Source organism: Eubalaena glacialis, chromosome 16, assembly GCF_028564815.1.
Source record: "Eubalaena glacialis isolate mEubGla1 chromosome 16, mEubGla1.1.hap2.+ XY, whole genome shotgun sequence".
Lineage (NCBI taxonomy): Eukaryota > Metazoa > Chordata > Mammalia > Artiodactyla > Balaenidae > Eubalaena > Eubalaena glacialis.
This window is the reverse complement of record NC_083731.1, coordinates 11,435,010-11,455,977: the sequence shown is the minus strand read 5'-3', so window position 1 is coordinate 11,455,977 and position 20,968 is coordinate 11,435,010. Positions and strand designations below refer to the sequence as shown.

Genomic DNA, 20,968 nt, shown 5'->3' with positions numbered 1-20,968 from the left:
TATTACCAAGAGACCAACAGGCCATATTTTGAGTATATCTATGAAACTGTATGTTTTAATCCCATTAAAAACAACAAAACAAGAAAAGGGGCTCTTTAAAACAAAAGACAAGTTCTGCTGTATGGTTTTACCATTTTAAAGAGAAATTCATTGATTCAGCAAGTACTCACCGAGCAACTACCCTGTGCCAGGCGTGGTTCTAGAGAGTGGAGGTAAAGCAGCAGACAGACTGACAGAGATCCCTGCCTTCGTGGAGCTTCCGTCCTAGTCGTGGAGACAGATGATAAATAAGCCGCGTAGTAAATTAGGAGGTTATCGGTGCTGTGGGGGGAGGAAAGAGAGAAGGCAGAGTAGGGGTGGGGCTATGAGGTGGGCGTGGGCTACAGTTTGGAGTGGGGTGGTCAGGGAGGGCTTATTGGAGAAGGTGCCATTTGAGTGAAGACCTGAAGGGTGTAAGGGAGTGAGTGATGCACTTGTCTGTGGGAAGATGGCCAGGAGAGGGGGAAGCAGCGGCACGCGCCCTGGGGCACCGTGTGCCCGGTCCAGTGTCCGGGGAGCAGTGAGAACGAGTAGGGGGAGTCTACGGAGTAGAAGGCAGGTCGGGGTGGGGGACGCAGGGCCTTGTACATGTTTGTCAGGACTTTGGCTTTTACTCTTGGCTGGCGGTGGGTCATTGCAGGATTTTAAGCCCAGGAGCGATTAACTTGTTCTTTTTAATGAAAAGAATGCACGGCTGCTTCATCAGCTGTGTTTGTGTGTAGTATTGATATTTAGAATGACAATTTAAATAACCCTCTGTTAAAGTTGCTTTCGTTAATTTTTTTTTTTTAATCTAACAAATGTTGCCGGTCGATTACGGGTAAGTGTCCGCATTAGGCACTAGGGGGATGCAACGCTAAATAGAACGTGGTGCTTTCTCATAAAATGAATAATCTAATGGGAGATTCTTTTTAAAACCCTATGTAGTTAGTTAAGATGTAGATCATACAGCTGTTCAAGAATAAGAATTGTTTCACTGCCCCACATTTAATGAGCTTTTCTCCTGTGCCAAGCACTGGCTCCAATGCTGGGATAACCAGGAGGATGTATCTCGTTCCCTGCCTTGGGATGTATTCAGCCCAGGAGGAGGGCCAGAGGAGTGAAGCATTCCAGACCCGCCCGCCCAGCTGTCTGCAGACCTCTGCTGCCCTGTCCCTGCCGTCTCCTTACGAGACCTCCTTACGCGGGAGGCTGCATCTTACCCGTCTTCGGGTCTCCAGTCCTGACCAGGGCCTGGCGCTCAGCTGTTCACTGGTTGGGGTTTTCCCTCTTCTAGCATTTACTACCTTCTTATAGCTGCCTGTAGATGATGCTGCCATTTATCACATCTTCAACATGGGTTTGGTTTGGTTTTGTTTTTAATAGAATCGAGAGGACAATGAATGATTTTTTTAGTAATACATTCTCTATCGACGATGGGAAAATGCACGAGAGGGACCTGTTGTTTCCACAGAAATGATAGTGAGAACATTTCTTTGTGGAAGTGAAAAATATTTCTTGCATTTTTCTTATGGTAAAAGCAGTCGTTCTTTGTACAATGCCACTTATCCAAAACATGAGAAAATAAAAGACTAATTAAATTAAGCCGTGAGTTTAATGAAGAATGGGTGTAAGTGTGTGTCCAAACCACATGCCTCATTCACATCTCCCGCCTCGCCCTCGTAGGAATGTGAGTTCGCCGTCCTGGAGCTCTAGTTCCTTGAGGTTCGGGGCTGCTTCTTACTTAGAGATGTGGACGGAGCTGCTGTGCCTGGCCCACTGCCTCTCACACAGACTCACTCAAACAGTGACACTGGGGTAGCTGTGAGGGTGAAGGAGAGCAGCTAACCAGCAGGAGGGTGGAGGGATCTCTGGGAAGAGTTGAGCTCTGTCACACACCGTTAAGTGTAAGTTTCCTAAGCAGAAAAGTGCAACGGACACTCTTGTGTTGAAAGAATAACCTGTGTCAGTGAATAGTCATCAGAGCCTAAGGTGCCCAGGGAGCATCTGGGCGGGGAGGGGGTGAGAGGGGATGGGCCAGATCAGGGGAGGGGAGAGGAGGACGGTTGCAAGAAACCACCCTGGTAAGAAAGAATCGCAGGACTTTGCTCCTTCGTGCTGATGTTTGAATTTCCTCTTTGGATACTGGCAGCCCGTGGAAGGAAGGGTTTTAAACAAGGGTGTGACATGATCAGAGTTGTGTTTGGGGAAGACAATACTGTTGGCAGTGTTAGCAGATGGATTAGAGAGAAACAAGACTTTAAGTAGAAAGACGTTTGTGACTTTTGAATATGTCAAGTCGAAGGTATCAAATCGAGTTTCACAGCCAAGGTGAGGAGACAGCCGGACAGTTTGGGGACTCACTTCATTTTTTTAGTTGAAGCCACAGAAGGGCTTAGGATTATACCAAGAGAGACTGGAGCAAGAAGAAAAGACTATAATGGAACCCTGGAGAGGGTAGGAGAAGAGTGGTGGGAGACACATGGGCAGACCAGCAAGAAACAGGGTTTAAGACAAAAGCAGGAAGGAATTTGAGGAAGGGAGGACAGGAGCGGCGAGCCATGTCAAGTGCTGGAGTGAAATGTGATTGGACGAAGTCTGAGATGAAGATTTTGGATTTGACTGTGTGATGAATTGTAATGTTTCTTGCTTTTGGTTCATATAGTCTCTTTCATCCGATTTCAGGTCATTCGTGAGAAGAACACACAGCATCAACTTTAGATTTTCTCACAGTGCTGACAGTTCATTAGTAGATGCTGAACCGCCTCTTTGCAGTAGTTTTGGGAGGGTCGACAAGGGTTAGATAATTAGAGGTCTCATAAAATGTTATATATATGTACAAATTATTTTGGATGTGATGTACGTATAGAAACCAACTTGCGTATCTAAGACCATGCTTTCAGACTGAAATAAAATGATAAGCAGTGTTACTTCAGATATACATTTACCATTGGTATTTTAAATTGAGTGTTATACCATAGTGATTTTGTTTGTTTGTTTGTTTGCATAGCCTGGCACCTGTGTTTGCTCTGTTTGTACCATTTTACTGCTCCATCCCGAGAGTCCAGGTGGCACATATTCTGGGCCCGTTGTCCATCACAAACAAGACACTGATTTATATATTGGGACTACAGGTACGGTATGCATTTTTATTTTCATGTTTCTTTAACCAGATCTCTTTTTTTTTTTTTCGGTCTTTTTCTCATTTGATCTCCTTGAAAACAATGTGTTTTTTTCCCATAAGTTTGGCTTCATGATCTATATCAAACGTTCAAAGGAAGTGTTACAGAACAAGAACGTCAAGGTATATAAGATACTAGAATACTTTCATAGCCTTTAGAAATCTGATAAGAGCTTTCACTGTAATTTGAATCGGTGGAAAATATTTTAATTTCATTGTACAGTTGCGTTTAAGTATTTTTTTAAAATCATAGTATGAAGTGGAAACAAATGAGAACAGTCAAAAGGTGGAAAGTGGAGAACCACTGTCAAAATTAATTTATTGAATAGAGTGTCACAAATAAAGCTCTGAAGCAGGAACCAGATATGCTTTGCCAGCTTCATAACTCCTGCGCTGCACGGGCTTGACTGCACTGTCACCATCCACTAGATGGTTTGACACGAAGGCCATTAGAGGACTGACTGACTGACTTAAATTGAAAAAGATTATCTTCACCAATATTCAATGAATATTGATTGCTCTCTCCTGGGTTCCAGGCCCAGTAATAGAAGATACATGTGATTTTCAGTTTTCAACCTGTAGTACCTGTCACTTTTCTTTCACTCTCACACCTTTTGATGTAAACTTTTACTCTGCTGTTTCCTGTGGTACCATGTGTAGCCTGGCCTTTTGATCCACCATTATGCTCATAACATTCCTTACCCCACGCACGTGGAACCGGATACCAGTGTCACTGTAGAATGCCCTGCTCCCTCCCCTTTTAACCTTCAGCATTTCCTCTAACTTCTCTAGTCTGCTGTCCTGTGTTAGCAGTGGCTCATCTGGGGTGGGTGTTTCCTAACCACTTTACAGCCGTTTCTCATGAAATGTGTTTATTCTTCATCTCTCAACCTATATAGCGTTACACTCTCCCTTATCCTCCCTAATACTCATATAACCTAATAGCCCATTTCCGCATTTGACTCTTATTACTAGGATTTGCTGTGGCATGTTTAATTTTTTTTTAAGATGTTACAACAGAAAGCAGAATGCAATGGTAGAAGAGCACCCTGGATGGGGGGGCAGGAGACCCAAGTTCCACTTCTGACATGGCACACACTACCTTGAGACCTGGGTCAAGTTATGGAAGCCTCTAAGCTTCATTGTTGACTCTAGTTATAGAGCATCTTTGAGGGTGAAAAACATTGTTTTATTAATTATGGAGTAGGAATTCAGTGGAGCATTGTGGAAAGTCTTTGGAGCCACGTAGACTTTGGTTTAATTAGTTGCTCTGGTAATTATTTTCTTTCTCTGTCACTTTTTCTGAGCCCCCATTTGCTCATCTGTAAAGTGGGGACAACGATATCTATCTTACAGGGTCATTTGAAGGATTAGAGATTATAGCATTGAGTTTTTAGGGTAATCTGAACAGATAATAAGAACTAAGTCAATTGGTTCCTATTATTAATTAATCATTTGTGTCTCTATGGCTGCCACCTTTGGTTTTTCTGAGATTGTGAGTGGGTTGTTTTTTTTGTTTTGTTTTGTTTTGTTTTGTTTTGTTGGTGAAGTAGAAGTTGGTGTCAGAAAGTAGAGGTGGAGATGCCCCTGGCTTCTTGATAAAATCTGAAGTCCTTAGCATGAATGGCATCCAGGGTTTCTTCTTGCCTGTCCCATGTCAGCCCCCACCCCTCCCCACCTTGACATGAGCGTGAACCTTTTGTTCCCAAAAATTCTATTCTCTCCTTCCATCCCTCCCCTCTGGACCTTCGCACATGTTTCTGTGCCTCTGTCTCTTACTCAACAACTTCTTAAAACCAGGGACGTTTGACGGATGAATGGATGAGTGAATGAATGACTTTAATCATTATCAGGAGAGCAAAAATATTTGTGAAGGGTCCTTTAAGTACACATGGCCCAAGAGCCAGTCATGTAACGCCCGGTGCTGGGGGCTGTGGAGGATAAAATGAAGCATGAGATGTGGCACCTGCCCTCAAGGAGCCCAGCTGTGAGAGAAAGCATACAGTAAGTGCTGTGAAAGTATTAGCTGTTTTATTGTTCTCTAAACTTTTAGAAGAAGACTACAGAAAAATATTTTTCCACATAATTCTCATCCTTGTTATTATCAGTCATTCACACTGAACAAGCATCCATGCTAGATCAAAGGATTAAATTTTAGATCAAGGGACTAAATTTGAAGTTGTAGCCAGTGCTCATTTCCACATTAGCTAACACAAGAGCACAGCTTGTCAGATTCTTTTTTTACTTGTGCTTTGTCATCTCTTACCCTTGTCTTCTTTCTGTGTATCTTTTTTTCTATGTATCCTTGATAAATGGGCACCACTTTGAGGTTTTCATGTAGCACAGCGTCAGCAATGAACCCGCTTCTTTCTCTATGAGCAGAAGTGCTTAAACTCCCCATCTAAAGATCTAAATGTGAACAAACGCTAAGCTACAAGTCTTTTTTTTTTAATCTATATATGTGACTTTATTTTATTCCCTAAGTATTTCAGTGTATATTTCCTATAAACAAGGGCATTCTCTTACATAACCATTGTTCAGTTAACAAAATTGGGAAATTAACATTGATACAACCTTATTCAAATTTCACCAATCATCCCAATAATATCCTGTTATTAGGCTACAAATCTTTTCTTTCTTGCAGGAACACTTTGAGATGTCTTGTGACTTTTTTTTTTTTTTAAACCCTGAGCACACCCTTGGATGTAAATGATTTGGAAAACAAAGGGAGAGGTTTCATGAGACCCAATTCTAACTGCTTTTGCCATTAATGAACTTTGATACCATTACTTAGTTTGCTCTTTCTTGGGTAAACTGGAATGAGAGTATCAGCAGTTAAGCAGAGCAGCATTGGACATGGACCTGTATGCTGGCAGATGTCTTCCATCTAAAACTAGAGTAGCAATAACAAGAAATTGAAATGAGAGAATTATATAAACTAATATTACATGTCATTACTTAACACCAAGCATTGGATGGTGACTACATATTTTGGATGTTGTTAATGCTAATAATTTCTTTATATATAGTATTTTACTTTAAGCCAATTAATGTCCATTTGTAAATAAGAATATGCTTGAATTTCACTTATTTTTCTTTGCACGGGAGTGGGCTGGGTTCAACCAATCTGTTTTAGGCTATTGAAAAGCTGAGTTAGGTCTTGGTATAAAAAAAAAGAAAGAAAAGAAAAGAAAAATTAATATGTTGTTTTCTTTTATATAACAGAATTGATATTTATTAATTTTCTATTTGTTTATATTAAGGTATGTATAATTAAGACTTAACATAAATGGTTATGGCTGTAGTTATGTAAAAATAAATATGCTGTGACTGGCAGTTGAATTTCATTTTTAGTTGCCTTTTTTTTTTCTTTTATAGCTTTTCACCTCTGGTTCCTACATCTGGATTGTAGCCATAAGTGGACTTGTAAGTGTGATTCCCCCCTCCCCCAATTCCCCCTCTTTTCTGAACAAACTTTAGGGAAAATGTCATATTTAGATTATGGGTCATATTCAGTTGTCTTCAGGTGTCAGATTGCATCTCAAAGCTACTTCCTTAGTGATGAAAAAGCCAGTTGCGTGGATAATTGAGATGAAAGAAGCCAGTTTGTCTCAGTTTTCAAGGTAATTTTAATGAAAGTTTTAGCTGAGTTTGTCAGTGTTATTTTTAAATTACTTAGTAGTTGAACTCATAGTAGGACAAAATGGCAGAAAAAGAAAATGAAGAAGTTGGAGTTACCAAAATTAGTGAGAGATATTCTGCTTGTTTTGGAAAGAGACATGGTCATGCAAGGGAAAAATAAGGTTAAGTGGAAAGTCAGGTGGATTGGAACTGATGGAAGATTCATCAGGGTGTGTGGCCAGAGAAGGAAGAGGGCAGCGTCTCATCTGTGTGCCAGACCGCCTTCATCTCCCCCATCCCCACCCTGCTGTATTTTATTTTATTTTATTATTTTATTTTATTTTACTTTAATAAGCATATAAGTTTATTTTAATAAACTCTATGAGGTATTGAAAATGAATCTAAAGCATGAAATTGAGCTTTATTTTTCATCCATGGCTTAAATTTGAACTCCCAAATTTATCTAAAAATAAGTTTATAACTAGTATATGTGAAATATAGTTTTCAATTTCTTTCTTGGAAAAGACTAAGAAAATTGCAGACTGGATTTATAGTAACATGTATAACATCAAAGGGAAAGGATTTGGAAATAACTGCATTCCACTGCAGACATTTTAAGTAAGTTATCACTACTTATTCTTGTTTCCTGGGTGAATGGTATTTTGAGACACTGGGTCATTACTTTAAGCCTGCTCACTTCTTTCCTTCCTTTATGCTCTCTGTTTTATTTCTTTTCTATGTTTATTCTTTTCATATACAACTTAATCCTTCACTCCTCACAACGTCCAGCCAGAATTCTGGGGATTGAAGTCACTTTGTTTCCCCCTCCCTAAACATTTTTCTCAGATGCCCAGATTTGCTTCAGGACCACAGAGCTGAACTCCATTGTGGGGTCTTCAAGCCATCTGAGCCACCTGGTATTCTTAAGACTTGTAGTGATTTAAAGGACAGCCTGGGGTCATACTAATCCTGTGGGGCACAGTGGCCAGGCTCTGCCCAGTCTAATCTCATCACCACTTGAACTGCCAGCTTGATTGGCAGGTACTTAACCAGCCTGCAGACAATAGATAGTTCACTGCTTTCATAATGAAAGCAGCATGAGAATTCACTCCTTTGTTCATGATAACGTTCTGTTTCTCTTAGCAGTGATAATCTTGAGCCCTTTTTTGGATATTTTCCTAAAGCATTCAAAAATTTGAAAAGTACCTTATTGTGTTACATTTCATTGTGTTAGTTTACTGTTAATTGATTTGCTCACATTATCTGAATCCCTCTTTAATAACTCATTATGTAACTCATTTGTTTTAAGGCATCCCATTTTCTTTCTTTATTCTGTTTTCAGATTCCTGGTTTTAAAATAAGTTCTTGCTGTCACCTCAGAAAGTTTCACTTTGTGACATTCAGTGCTCTAGAATTGGAGGTTGCATTTTTCATCTCTTTCTAGTCTTTTTAAAATCTAAAGTATGTGTGTTGTGATCAGTCTTTTCTCGTACAGATGCTTAACAGGTGGTAAGGTGCTTGATTTAATTTTTTAAAGGAATCAGAAGTTTAACAAATTTTTAACACTAAAATTCCTAGTTTCAGAAGAGTGAATAGAATTGCTCAGTACTTGAAATATAATCCCCAGATGAATGTAGCTAGCATTTGAATAATCCCACTATTAGTAAACACCTTTGAGCCAATTGAATCTTCACTTTATGGTAACTAATTCAACTAATATTACTGACCTCCTACCATTACACAAATCTGATAAATCTTCATATCAGCCTTGTTCTTTATTATTATTCCACCATAGTTAGATGATACTATGTTTACTTAAGATGATTAATATCAGGGATAATTACACCAGTTTTCCTTCATGCTATACCATAGATGTTAGTGCTTGTTTTGAATTTAATGAATATTTTGTTTCTGACTTTTTACAGAAAAATCATACTTTTGTTATGAAATATTTAGTATAATATGGTATACTTTAGATAAGGATAATTATAAAGGAGGATATTAAAATTATTTGTGAATGTTTGGTTTACACACCACTGATTGAGGGATTGAGATCTGAGATTCACAAAGCCACAGCTTGTCCCAGATGTCTCTTGCTCAACCTGACTTCTCTCCCCATATTTATCAGGCAACTTCCCTTTTTTGTTTTTGTGTGTGTGGGGGGGTTGTTTTTATGCTAAATAAAATACTAAAAAGAAAATAAAATTTTTACTACCAGAAAGAAATGCACAGATGGTTTTCAGTGTTTTGGAGGAATGTTAGAAAACCTGTTGATAAAATAATCACCTTTTAGCTCTGAAACCAATAGCTCTCCTAACATATTATATGTAGTAAGGAAGTAATTTTATTTCAATCTGTGTTTTTAAGAGAAAGAGCTTTTTTAAATAAAAAGACATTTGTATAAACCTAAGTCATGTGTTATCTGCTGTCATAGAAACCAAAACCTTTACTCATGCCCTTCTGAAAAGCTGCCAACTTTGGGTTTATTTTATTTAGTTATTGGTGGATTTATTTTGCTTAGGCTGGTTTTTCTCTCTCCTTGTGTCACCCATTCTTTCATGATTAGAAATGTTTCTGAATACATAGCTTAAAAATATCCGGCTGACTAAAAGAGGAGGAGGAGATAAATTACATCAGGACAGTATTTTGCTAGGTGGGAGTGCACTTTCTGTCTTCAGTGATGTCACAGAAGAGAATAAGGACTAAATATTTTTCCTGGGTGGAGGGGGATTGGGGAAGTGTGTTTAACTTATGAGGAGCAATAATGAGTTAATTTGACTAGGACAGCTGTCTCTCCACAGTTCTGTTCTGTGATCCCTCAGGGATTCCAGCTGCTGCCAGAAAGGTTAAGGGTCATTCGGTTTTACGTAAAGATTAAGATTGCAGTAAGTCCCCTACATACGAACCTTCAAGTTGCGAATTTTCAAAGATGGCAGTGCGCGCTCGCATGTCCAGTCAAGTTAGTTCACGTGTCTGGCGTACATTGTCACGTGCGTGCATCCTCTACAAGTGGTTGTGTTTTTGTGTACTTTACTGTACGGTACTGTATAGAGTACAATACCGTACTCTATACAGTATCTGTACAGTAGTACAGAATCTTTATTTCAAGCCCAGGATGTCAGGAAGCAAGCATAAAAGCAGCGGTGATGTAGCTGCTACTTGCCTGTTCGCTAGATGCCAGCGCCTGGATGCCAGCTGTTGTACGGTACTACTGTACTTTTCAAGGTACTGTACTGTAAGACTAAAAATGTTTTCTTTATTTTTTGTGTTTGTTTTTCATATATTATTTGTGTGAAGAGTATTATAAACCTATTACAGTACAGTACTGTATAGCCGATTGTGTTAGTTGGGTACCTAGGCTAATTTTGTTGGACTTACAAACAAATTGGATTTATGAACGGAACTCGTTTGTATGTAGGGGACTTAACTGTATTCACATGTACCACTGATACATGTTTTAATGTTGCGTTGTTCTTCCTTTGACAATTCTGGCTTTTAACACCAACATTTTTTTTTTTTTTTGGCTGCGTTGGGTCTTCGTTGCTGCGCACAGGCTTTCTCTAGTTGTGGCGAGCAGGGGCTGCTCTTCGTTGCGGTGGCTTCTCTTGTTGCAGAGCACAGGCTCTAGGCACGTGGGCTTCAGTAGTTGTGGCTCACGGGCTCTAGAGCGCAGGCTCAGTAGTTGTGGTGCATGGGCTTAGTTGCTCCGCGGCATGTGAGATCTTCCCGGACCAGGGGTCGAACCCGTGTCCCCTGCATTGGCAGGCGGATTCTTAACCACTGCACCACCAGGGAAGTCACAACACCAACACTTAATATCTAAAATATGACTGTTTTCATGAAAGTTTGCAAAATTGTAATTGGAAAGCTTGGCTATAGTAGCCAAGTGAAATATTTCAGTGTAAGTGAGTGCTTCAAAATGTTACTATACACCTACTTTCATCATATTCCCACCTCATGTCTAACTACTCTTCTTCATGTCTTTGGTGAGAGACCTTCAAAAATTGAGGTCACTCTATATATTCGCAGTTTCTTCAGTCTTGTTACACATTAATACTTTTTTTTCCTTAAAGAAAACGTTGCTTTCTTATCGAACTTTAAGTTCTTTTGTGGTTCTGCAGAAAGTCTTTGGGCCATCCGTATCCTTGCACTTCTTCATTTTCTGCCATCTTATGAATCATAGTTATGAGTCATTACCCCTGGGATGTACCCTAATTCTCAAAAGCTGAAGTCTCGGGCCTGAGCTGATTCTAGCGTGATTAAAATAGAAGGAGCCTGCTTTTGCCAGTTTTTCTCTTTTTACAGTTCACATATTTATCATCATTTGGTCCTCTTTCAAGCTGTTTCGCAGCAGATGAACAGACAGGCCTGTACTTCTCAGACTCCAGGCTTCTCCCCTTCAACCTGTCCATTTACGATCTAGTCATTTCCTGCATTTGTAACCTGTTCTGTACAGTATGTCAGACTTTGATTATCTTGTGATCAAGCAACCTTAGTGTGAAAGAAAATCTGTCCTACCCAGTAACAAGATTAGAAACGTAGATTCACACCAGATTCGTTAGGACTTTGGATGTGGTCTGAGTTTGTATTTTTATCTGTAGGCAGTGAGGATCTTTAAAGCTTTTCAAACAAATAACTTCACGATGGTGCAAGATTATAGAAGTCTTACTAGGGTTTGTAAGTCAAAGAAGGGGGGAAGGAGAGAGTTGAGCAACCTTGAAGGAGTCAGGATGGCTCATTTGTGGGCTGTGATTTGTCTGTCTCTCTTCCCCCAACAAGAGTTTTAAAGACAAAAAATAAAACATTGTCTTACGGTAACTGTAAAAGAAAAAGCATCAAACAGAACCGTATGTTGATGGGCTTTCCAAGTCATGGTATATCATTAAGGAGAAAGCTTATGGAACTAGCATAATCTGCTATGGAAATCAGAACTTCTTTGGAGTAAGTTTTCGAGCCCTGACCTGCGTCTCGGGTGAATGAGGATGGGGAGTTGGGTCCTCTGAGCCTTGCCCTGCTTTTCATGTCTTTCTCTGCTCTTCATGCTTCCTTTTCTTCTTCCTTATTCTTGCTTCCCTTAGATTTCTTTTCCCAATTCACCAAAAGAGGGGTACAGTGTAGCAGGTCAGGTAACTCATCTGATGCCCAAGGTTTTCAGTTGAACTTTAGGGACTGAGATGATTTTCTAGCAGTTCATTGAAAATGAGGACAGGGCTTCCCTGGTGGCGCAGTGGTTAAGAATCCGCCTGCCAATGCAGGGGACACAGGTTCGAGCCCTGCTCCAGGAAGATCCCACATGCCTCGGAGCAACTAAGCCCGTGCGCCACAACTACTGAGCCTGTGCTCTAGAGCCTGTGGGCCACAACTACTGAGCCCATGCGCCACAACTACTAAAGCCCGCGCACCTAGAGCCCGTGCTCTGCAACAAGAGAAGCCACCACAATGAGAAACCCACGCACCGCAACAAAGAGTAGCCCCCGCTCGCTGCGACTAGAGAAAGCCCGCGCGCAGCAACAAAGACCCAACGCAGCCATAAATAAATAAATAAATAAATTTATAAAAAGAAAAAGAAAATGAGGACAGAAACTGCAGAGGGAAGTCAAGGCTGGTTAGAGCTGTGAGGTGGGTTGGGCTTGTGAAAGAACCTAGGGTAGAAGTAGAAGATGACAGTGGATCCTTAAGAAACAGCCATATTTAGAGGGTGCTTTCACCTTCTTATATAACACAGTATTTACAATCCCAACACCAAATTGAGTGCTTATCAGTCCATTGTACAACTCTCTCTCTTTCATTGATTCACTCATACCTTCTCTCTCCCCCCATTTTCCCTCCCTTCCTCTCTGTGCCCCCTTCCCCTGTCCCGAAACCTTCTGTCCTCTGCCTTGTCATGACAATTACAACTCAGTCCAGGGCTGACAGAATGTCTTATTAGACAAGTGTTACACAGGGAGTGATTAGTAGACTTTTAAATGTTCAGTGCAGAACAGATGAAATCATGCCAATGTCTTGATAAAACTGTCAGAGAAGTGCCTCATAAAATATAGCTATAAAATTTTCATTACTGTAACTTACCTTTTACTAACTTACCTTTTTTTAGGCAAAAACCTTTCAGAGGCTTTCAAAATTAGGCCTCCTCAGGTCCCTCTCTCAGCCCTGTGGACCCTGTGCTCCAGGGACACTGAGCATCTTACTCTTCCCGACATCTCATGCTGTCTCGGGATTCTGTGCCATCACTTATTTTTCTTGAACAAACACATGGCACTTACTATGTACCAGGCACTTGTGGTAGATTATATTGTTTGTTCAACTGTTTTGTTTGTTGAGAATATTTGCTGCCCATCTCTACGGGCCCCTCCCTGCAGGGCCTGCCTCTTCATGCCCTGTTAACACCAGACTCTACTCTGTGACTTACATGAGCCACTGGACCATGAGCAGAAGTGATGACTGCTTCACAAGCAGAAGTTTTAGGAACCATTGTGTGGTTCTGCCATTGCTCTGTTCCTTTTGTCATGAGAAAAGCATGTGACAGATAGAAGCTGCTCCTTCAGCCCAGACCCCAGAATGAAGAAGACACACGGATCAGGGCTGTGGCCAACATGTAAGATGAGTGAGGAATAAACCTTTGTTATAAGCTACTGAAATTTGGGATAATTTGTTACCACAGTATAACCTAGAGAAAGCAGACTAATACAGCTCTTTTCTAAGCAGTTCACAAATATTATTTAATTAGTCCTCCTGAAAACCTGATGATGTAGGAACTGTTGTCCCCGTTTTATAGATGAAGAAACTGAGGCACAGAGAACTTAAGTTATTTGCCAAGAATAACTGATAAGTAGTGGAGACAACATTCAAATGCAGGTACTGGAGCTTTAGTGTCTGTGCTCTTAAGAGGTGGCTTTGCATAACCATATGCAGTTTCTTCCAACTATATCCATTCCTTCACCCTTAGATGCCTTCTTTTCCTAGAAAAAACTTATTCATTTAAGTTCTGACTCTGAAGCCTTTTCTGAGTCTGCCCTTTCAGTTTAGAAACTATACATTATTCTTTATAATCCCCAGTGCCTAGCAAAATGTCTGGCATTTTATCTTTATTCTATAACTAATTGTTGAGTTTCAAAATTCAGTATTATCAAAATAATTATTTCTGTGCAATAAAACACTGTAACTCTTTGTGATTGTTAGGATGCTGTCAACGTGTACTGCCTTACTAGGTTCTTGACACGCTCTCTACGGTGGTGGAGAACCTGGGCTTACCATTTGGAAAGATGAGGAGGCTGAAGTTCAGGTTGCACAGCTGATGGATGATAGAGCCAGGACCAAAGGCCAGGTGTTCTGGCGGTCCAGTGGGTTCAGTGCCTTCTACTGCACATTTCAAGGCTCTCATCCATGTCTGTTTCAACCACAAGACACTTAGGTACAAAGCTGTTCTTAGATCTTCCCTTGACTACACCACTAAGATGAGGCCCTGATCATCGTCAATGGAGACACGATTCTGGAGGGAGATCTTGTTCATGAAGAAGTTTTAAAAGTACCCAGAGGTGCTGAAAGACACATATCCACAGCAACTTCCTGCAGCCTTCATTAAAAATTTTGTGGGCCGACCAATATCCAAGAAAACTTTATTCCGTTGGCAGCCTCTGCTTTCTCCCTATTATGAAGAATTCGGTCTATAGCTGTACTGTACTTTCTTTTCTAATATCATCAAAGATATTTAACTGGTCCTCCATATGATGGATTAAAAATGCAGCTCAAACCTCACCTTCAACAAACTCTTTGTCTTGTGTTTCTGGCATCGTCATGTACAAGAAAACGAAGTAAAGGATGGCTTTGAGAAAGCGTAAAAGATAGTATAAAACATATTAAGCTGGGTCAGTACTGCTGCTGGTCAAAGGAAAAAGAAATGGAGATAAGGAAGAGGTTAGCAAGAAAAACACGCATACATTTTCATTTTAGATGATTACTGGTAGATTACATGGCAGTTGCCACACAGAGCATTTTCTCACAGGGTCTTTACATTGTTTTCCTATCAAGAGATGCAAAGTCTTGAATCAGTATTGATTATCTCTTTAAACTGATTTTTTTAAATAGAAATGTCCAGTATTCCTTCCCCTTTGCGGCTGATTGTGTTGATATTTTTCCTATATCTTGATTTTAACAGCTGGTAAAGAACTATGGTAAAAATCAGTGCATGGGATTTTGAATATATTCATTATAAACAACAGCATGGCTTATTATCAGAAAGTCTTATGTTAGTTTATGTTAGCTTGGAATATTTTTAAGGTATCAGAAGTTTTTCATTGCTAAAGATTGGTTTTAGTCTCCGAAAATCCCACCTCTTTTATAAAGTTTAAGAGGAGAATTATATATCCAGAAATGTCTTAATCTTTCTAGATCTTCACATTTACTTTTTTATGAAAATTTTTTTTCTTTTTTGTTCATTAAAGTGTTACATGCAATAAAATTTACCAATTTGAAGTGTACAGTTTGGTGAACTTTGGTCATTGTATACAGTTTTGTAACCACCACAATCAGGGTAGAAAACAGTCCCGTCACCCTAAACATTTTTTTCATGCTGCTGTGAAGATCTGTGTACACATTTATGTGTGGACATATGTTTTTACTTCTCTTGGGTAAATGCCTAGGAGTAGAATTGCTAGAATTTATCATATGAAAAATATATGGTACCATATTATTTTACAAAGTGACTGTGCCATTTTGCATTTCCACCATCAGTACGTGAGCATTCCAATTCCTCCGCCTCCTTGCCAGCACTTCGCATTGTCAGTCATTTTAAGTTCAGTCATTCTAGGTGGCGTGTAATTATATCTTGTGGTTTTAATTTGCGTTTCTCTAATGACTAGTGATTTGGGCATCTTTTCCTGTGACTCCTAGCCATTTGTATATCTTCATTTGTGTTGTGTCTGTTCAAATCTTTCACCCACTTTTTCGTTGGGTTACATTTGTATTATAATTAAATTAAAAGAGTTCTTTTTATATTCTGGATATAAGCCCTTTGTTGGATATATTTTGTAAAAATTTTATACCAGTCTGTGGCTTGCCTCTTTGTTTCCTTAACTATGACTTTGAATAAGCAAAAGTTTTAACTTGATTAATTCAGTGTTTCAATTTTTAAAATAGTTTGTGCTTTGATATCTTAAGAAATAGTTGTTAATCTGATGTCACAAACATTTTGTCCTATGTTTTCATCTAGAATTTAATAGTTTTTGCTGTTACATTTAGGTCTAAGATCCACTTTGAGTATAATATTTGTGAAGTTAAGGGTTGAAATGTATTTTTTTTCATATAGATATCTAGCATTGTTCCATCAACGTTGAAAAGACTCTTTTCTCCTTTGCGTATTACCCTAGCACCTTTGTTGAAAGTCCGTTGACCAGTGTGGGTCTGTTTCATGACTTTCTTTTCTATCTCAGTGATTTATATGTTTGTTCTCATGCTGGTACCGTACTGTTTGAGTACTTTTGCGTGTGGTAAGTCTTGAAATCAGGTAACATAAGTACTCCAACTTTGTTCATCTTTTTCAAAACTGGTTAAGCTATTTTAGGAACATTGACTTTCCATACGCATTTTTAAATCAGCTTATAATTTCCTTCAAAAAAGAAAAAATACAGTTAATATTTTGCTTGAGATTGCACTGAAACTATAGATGAGTTAGGAAGGATTGCCATTTTGATATTTTAAAATACGGCCACAAATTATTTTATACTTCAAGAGATGGAGCTTAATTCCCCTCTTCTAGAGTGTGGGCTATACTTAGCGATTCACTTATAATGAATAGAATATGGCGGGATGGAGTGTGACTCCAAAAGGCTGATGATAAGAGACACGCTACTTCTATCCTGCTCCCTCTCAGGTCACTCATTCTGGGGGAAGCCAGTTGCCATGTCACAAGGGTACTGAAGCAGCCCTGTGGAGAGGTCTGCATGGCAAAGAATGATGGCATCCTGCCAGCAGTCAGCACTGACTTGCCAGTTGTGTTTCTGAACCACATTAGAAGCTGGTCCTTCAGCCCCAGTCAGGAGTCCCAGTTGAAGGCAGGTAGGCTGACATCTCAACTGCAGCCTCATGAGAGACCTTGAGCTACAGCCACCCAACTAAGCAGTTCCTAGATTTCTGACCCACATAAACTGTACGTATAATAAATGCTTATTGTTTTAAGCCACTGAGTTTTGGGTAATTTGTTATTCAGTAATAGATAACTAGTACAACTATTTTAACAATATTGGGTCTTCCAATTCATAAACATAATATGTGTCTACATTTTTCTAGTAATTCTTTTTTTTTTTTTTTAATTATTATTTATTTATTTATTTATTTTTGGCTGTGTTGGGTCTTCGTTTCTGTGCGAGGGCCTTCTCCAGTTGCTGCAAGCGGGGGCCACTCTTCATCGCAGTGCGCGGGCCTCTCACCATCGCGGCCTCTCCTGCCGCGGAGCGCAGGCTCCAGACACGCAGGCTCAGCAGCTGTGGCTCACGGGCCTAGCTGCTCCGCGGCATGTGGGATCCTCCCAGACCAGGGCTCGAACCCCTGTCCCCGCATCGGCAGGCAGACTTTCAACCACTGCGCCACCAGGGAAGCCCCTCTAGTAATTCTTTAATTCCCCTTTTTAATTTTTAAATTTTCGATGTACAGGCCCTACACATCTTTCATTAAATGTATTCCTAAGTTTTTGTGGGGTTTTGATGCTATTTTAAATGGAGTTATTTTGTTCCAAATGTGTGTTGCTTGTATATAGAAATGCAGTTGATTTCTGTATATTGCTATTGTATCCTGTAGTTTTGCTGAATTTGTTGTTTCTGGTAGCTTTTCTGTGGATTCCTTATGGTTTCCTACATATATGATCAAGTCATCAGGAAATATGTTTGGTTTATATGTTTTACTTCTTCGTTTCTAATTTGTGCCTTTTATTTTTCTTGCCTATTGCACTAGGTAAGACCTCTAGTATAATGTTAAATAAGAGTGGTGAATAGACATCCTTGCCTTGTTCCTGGTCATAAAAAAGGATTTCATTTTTCCCTGTTGAATCTCTATCTGTAAATGCATAAGTTGTTCTTGATCTTTACATTCATTTTTAATTTATTATTTTTAGTCCAATGTAAGAAGCAAATTTTAACATAAGCCTGTTTTCCCCTCAATTTTAGTTTGTTGAATCAGTTTATGAAAGTGAATATAAGTTTAAAGGGGGGTGGTCTCCTTGTTGAAAGGGAAATTCAAAGGTATTTACATTTTAGCATTTGATTAAGGCTTTTTTCCATGTGCTGGAGACTCTAGCTGTCCCCCAATGTATTTTTTTCCTTCGTAACAGAACCTTCATCTTATTTGAGGCAGCAGGGCCTCCAACTAAAAGATCACATTTTCCAGTTTCCTTTGCATCTAGGTATGGCTGTCACACTAAATCCTGGCATCCTGGCTAATGAGCTATAAGCATACATATTGGTGGGACTTCTAGGAAGGCTCCTTAAAGTAGCCTTTTGTCCTTTTGTTCTTCCTCATTTTCTTCTCCCCGCTGCCTGGAATGCAGTTAAGATGGTTGTAGCTTTTCTAACATGAGGGAGAAATAAATTTCTGTTGTATTTAAGCCACTGTTATTTGCAGTTTTCTGCTTTATGCAGTTAACCTAATCCTCTTGACGCATGATTTTCTGAAAGGAAAAGCTTAGAGCAGCTTTCTAAGACAATTTGTTAGAAACAAATAATCTATTATTAGTTTAATTAATTCTGTTCCTATTCTAATTCAACTTTTCAAGAATCAGAAGGATACCCAGTGTTTTAAATAGATACTTTAAAATAATATTGAAAAAGAAAAGAGGGCTATGGGAAATTCATCTGAATCACTTTTGTACTTGACAAAGAACAAGATAGCAAGACTCTTTCAATAAGTGCTTAAAGCCACATGATTCTGTCATGAAAAGAACGGTCATTTCATAATTAATCACAAATGGCACAAATAACTTTGGGCATTTCTAACTTGTGTACATATTCTTTGCATAATAAAATGAGTAATTTCCAAAGTTCCTTCCTTCTTTCTTTAGCGTTTTTCAGTGAAGAAGAAGGAACAGGAAAATGTAAGGTTCATTAGAGCAGGGATTTTCTTTGTTTTGCCTCCTGCTGTATCCCAGTTTTTAGAACACAGCGTGGCACCTTATAGAAGTTCAGTAACTATGTGTTGAATGAATACGTGAGGCCTCAGTGGGCCTGGTGTCCTCAGGACTTGAGTGAACATGAAGTCTGCATGAAGGGGTCCAGATACACAGGAACGTTTGTTCCCTCGGCTCCTCTTTATCTTGTGACGGCAATGCTCTCCCCTAGGAAAGCAGCCCCTTGTGTTTGTCCTACTGTCCCATTAGGTGACAAGTTTCTTGAATGTTGGGACTTTGGTTCACCAGGACCCTGGCAGTGTAGTTTGCCAAGTGGGTTTTTGTTCAGCCACAGTTGACTGGAGAAAGAGATCAACAGAAACCTGAGTGCTGGTGCCAGGTCATGGTTTCTCACCTTTGCTGGCTGTGGTTTCATGCTAACACTAAACAAGACCAGAGGACAGTTGAGGTTTACTCTCTGTAATCAAGGGAGTTTCACATGTTTCCACCCAGCAAATTAAATTCTTTATTGCCTTTGGCCTGGACTTTCAACTGCAAGAGGTCCGGAATGCTCTCTGGTTGCTTGACCTCTGGGGCCCTTTACCTGGCTGGGATTCCCAACTCCTGCTGTTTGAATGCTCTGGTTCCAGCTCTCCCTGCCCTTCGCAGACACAGCCCGCTTGTTCATTTCCACTGTATCTGAGCATCCTGGCCCTGACTCCTGGCCTGCCCGAGATCACTGCCACTGCTTCATCCCTTGTCATTGGGCCTCTCAGCTTGATCTTGGGCTTCTGGGCTCTGAGGGCCTGCCAGACCTCTCCCTTAGAATTTCCCCTGGCCTCTTGACATTGCAAATCCCAGCAGGTGGTCTATTTTTAAAGCCTCTTTTTTCACAAACTCTGTGGGTTTCAAGAAAACTCTCATTCAGAAGTCCCAGTATAAGAAGGGTTTATGGGTTAATGAAAATTAAAGTTAAAAGTAATGTGTAAATGAAAGGTAGTATAATAAATAAGTGATACTCTCTCAAGGCTTTTGGTAGTAATGAGGTATAACTTAGGTAAAATTTAATGTGCTTATCTTATCCCCCATCTGCTCATAGAATAGGGTGATGTGATTATCAAATATTTATAGGAAACTAAATTCTTAAAGCTCTTTATATTTTAATCCTTTGTGTGAATACCTGTGTTGACCAAAAAATTAATCAATAGTCAATCTAAGAAAGAATGGAAAATTGTATCTGAGCCAACCCAAGGATTATAATCCAGGAGACAGTCTTTCAGAGAGCTCTGAGAACTGTTCCACAGCGAGAAGGGGGAGGCCGATACACATGTGATTTTGACGAAGGAGTACATGCAGTCAAGCACACATCTTGGTAGAAGGTTACTGCTATTTGCAAGGAACAGATACCTTAGTTAATGGTTTTAGTGCTTTTCTAAGTATGCAGAGATGCAAGAAACTAAGTTTATGACATTTTCTCCTGAAATATCTGTCTTAAGAGCCAGTTCTGTCAGTTTTCCCAGAGCACAAAGTGCTTCATCCTGAACTTCGCCTTGAAATCCTTTCAGAGTGTGCTGTAGGTCAGCGACTGCGGTGGCTAATGACTTGATTCTTGGAGAACTGGATGGTGGGCAACTTTGTTTATTCTACAGTCCCTTCCCTTTCAGTCTTAGTATTGACTAAGGTTTGGGAGGCATTTCGTGACCAGTTTTTCCCACTGTGCTTAGGAATGCTCATTCCCAGGTCAGAGGAGGATTTCATTGATAGGCTACTCAGTGCTATTACTGGACTAGGCCCTGTTAACAGTAGCCAAAAGCCTCTGGACCACCTGTCTTACTAGTCTATTATGGTCTAGGAAATGGTTCCCTCTTGTTGCTTCTTCCCGTATCTAGAGTCACACTGTTTGAATCATTGATCTTATAGGACTGTATATTTGGTCAGTTGTTTCAAGTCACCTAATCATCATTTATTTTACCACACATTTGGTAATGCAAAAAAACAATAATCTTGTAAAATAGGCAGAATACAAGTAATATAGCCAGTAAAATTAATAAGGTCAT

The 20,968-nt window shown here is 39.8% G+C and overlaps 1 protein-coding gene across 1 annotated transcript in view; it reads left to right on the top strand.

Annotated features, from left to right (window-relative positions):
- Nucleotides 1-20,968, top strand: part of UBAC2 (UBA domain containing 2) — a 158,893-nt gene that overhangs the window by 92,240 nt on the left and 45,685 nt on the right. Inside the window, exons 5-6 of the mRNA XM_061170710.1 lie at nt 3,029-3,152; nt 6,578-6,625. Coding sequence (XP_061026693.1) covers nt 3,029-3,152; nt 6,578-6,625 — 172 coding nt within the window. The remainder of the gene's footprint in view (nt 1-3,028; nt 3,153-6,577; nt 6,626-20,968) is intronic.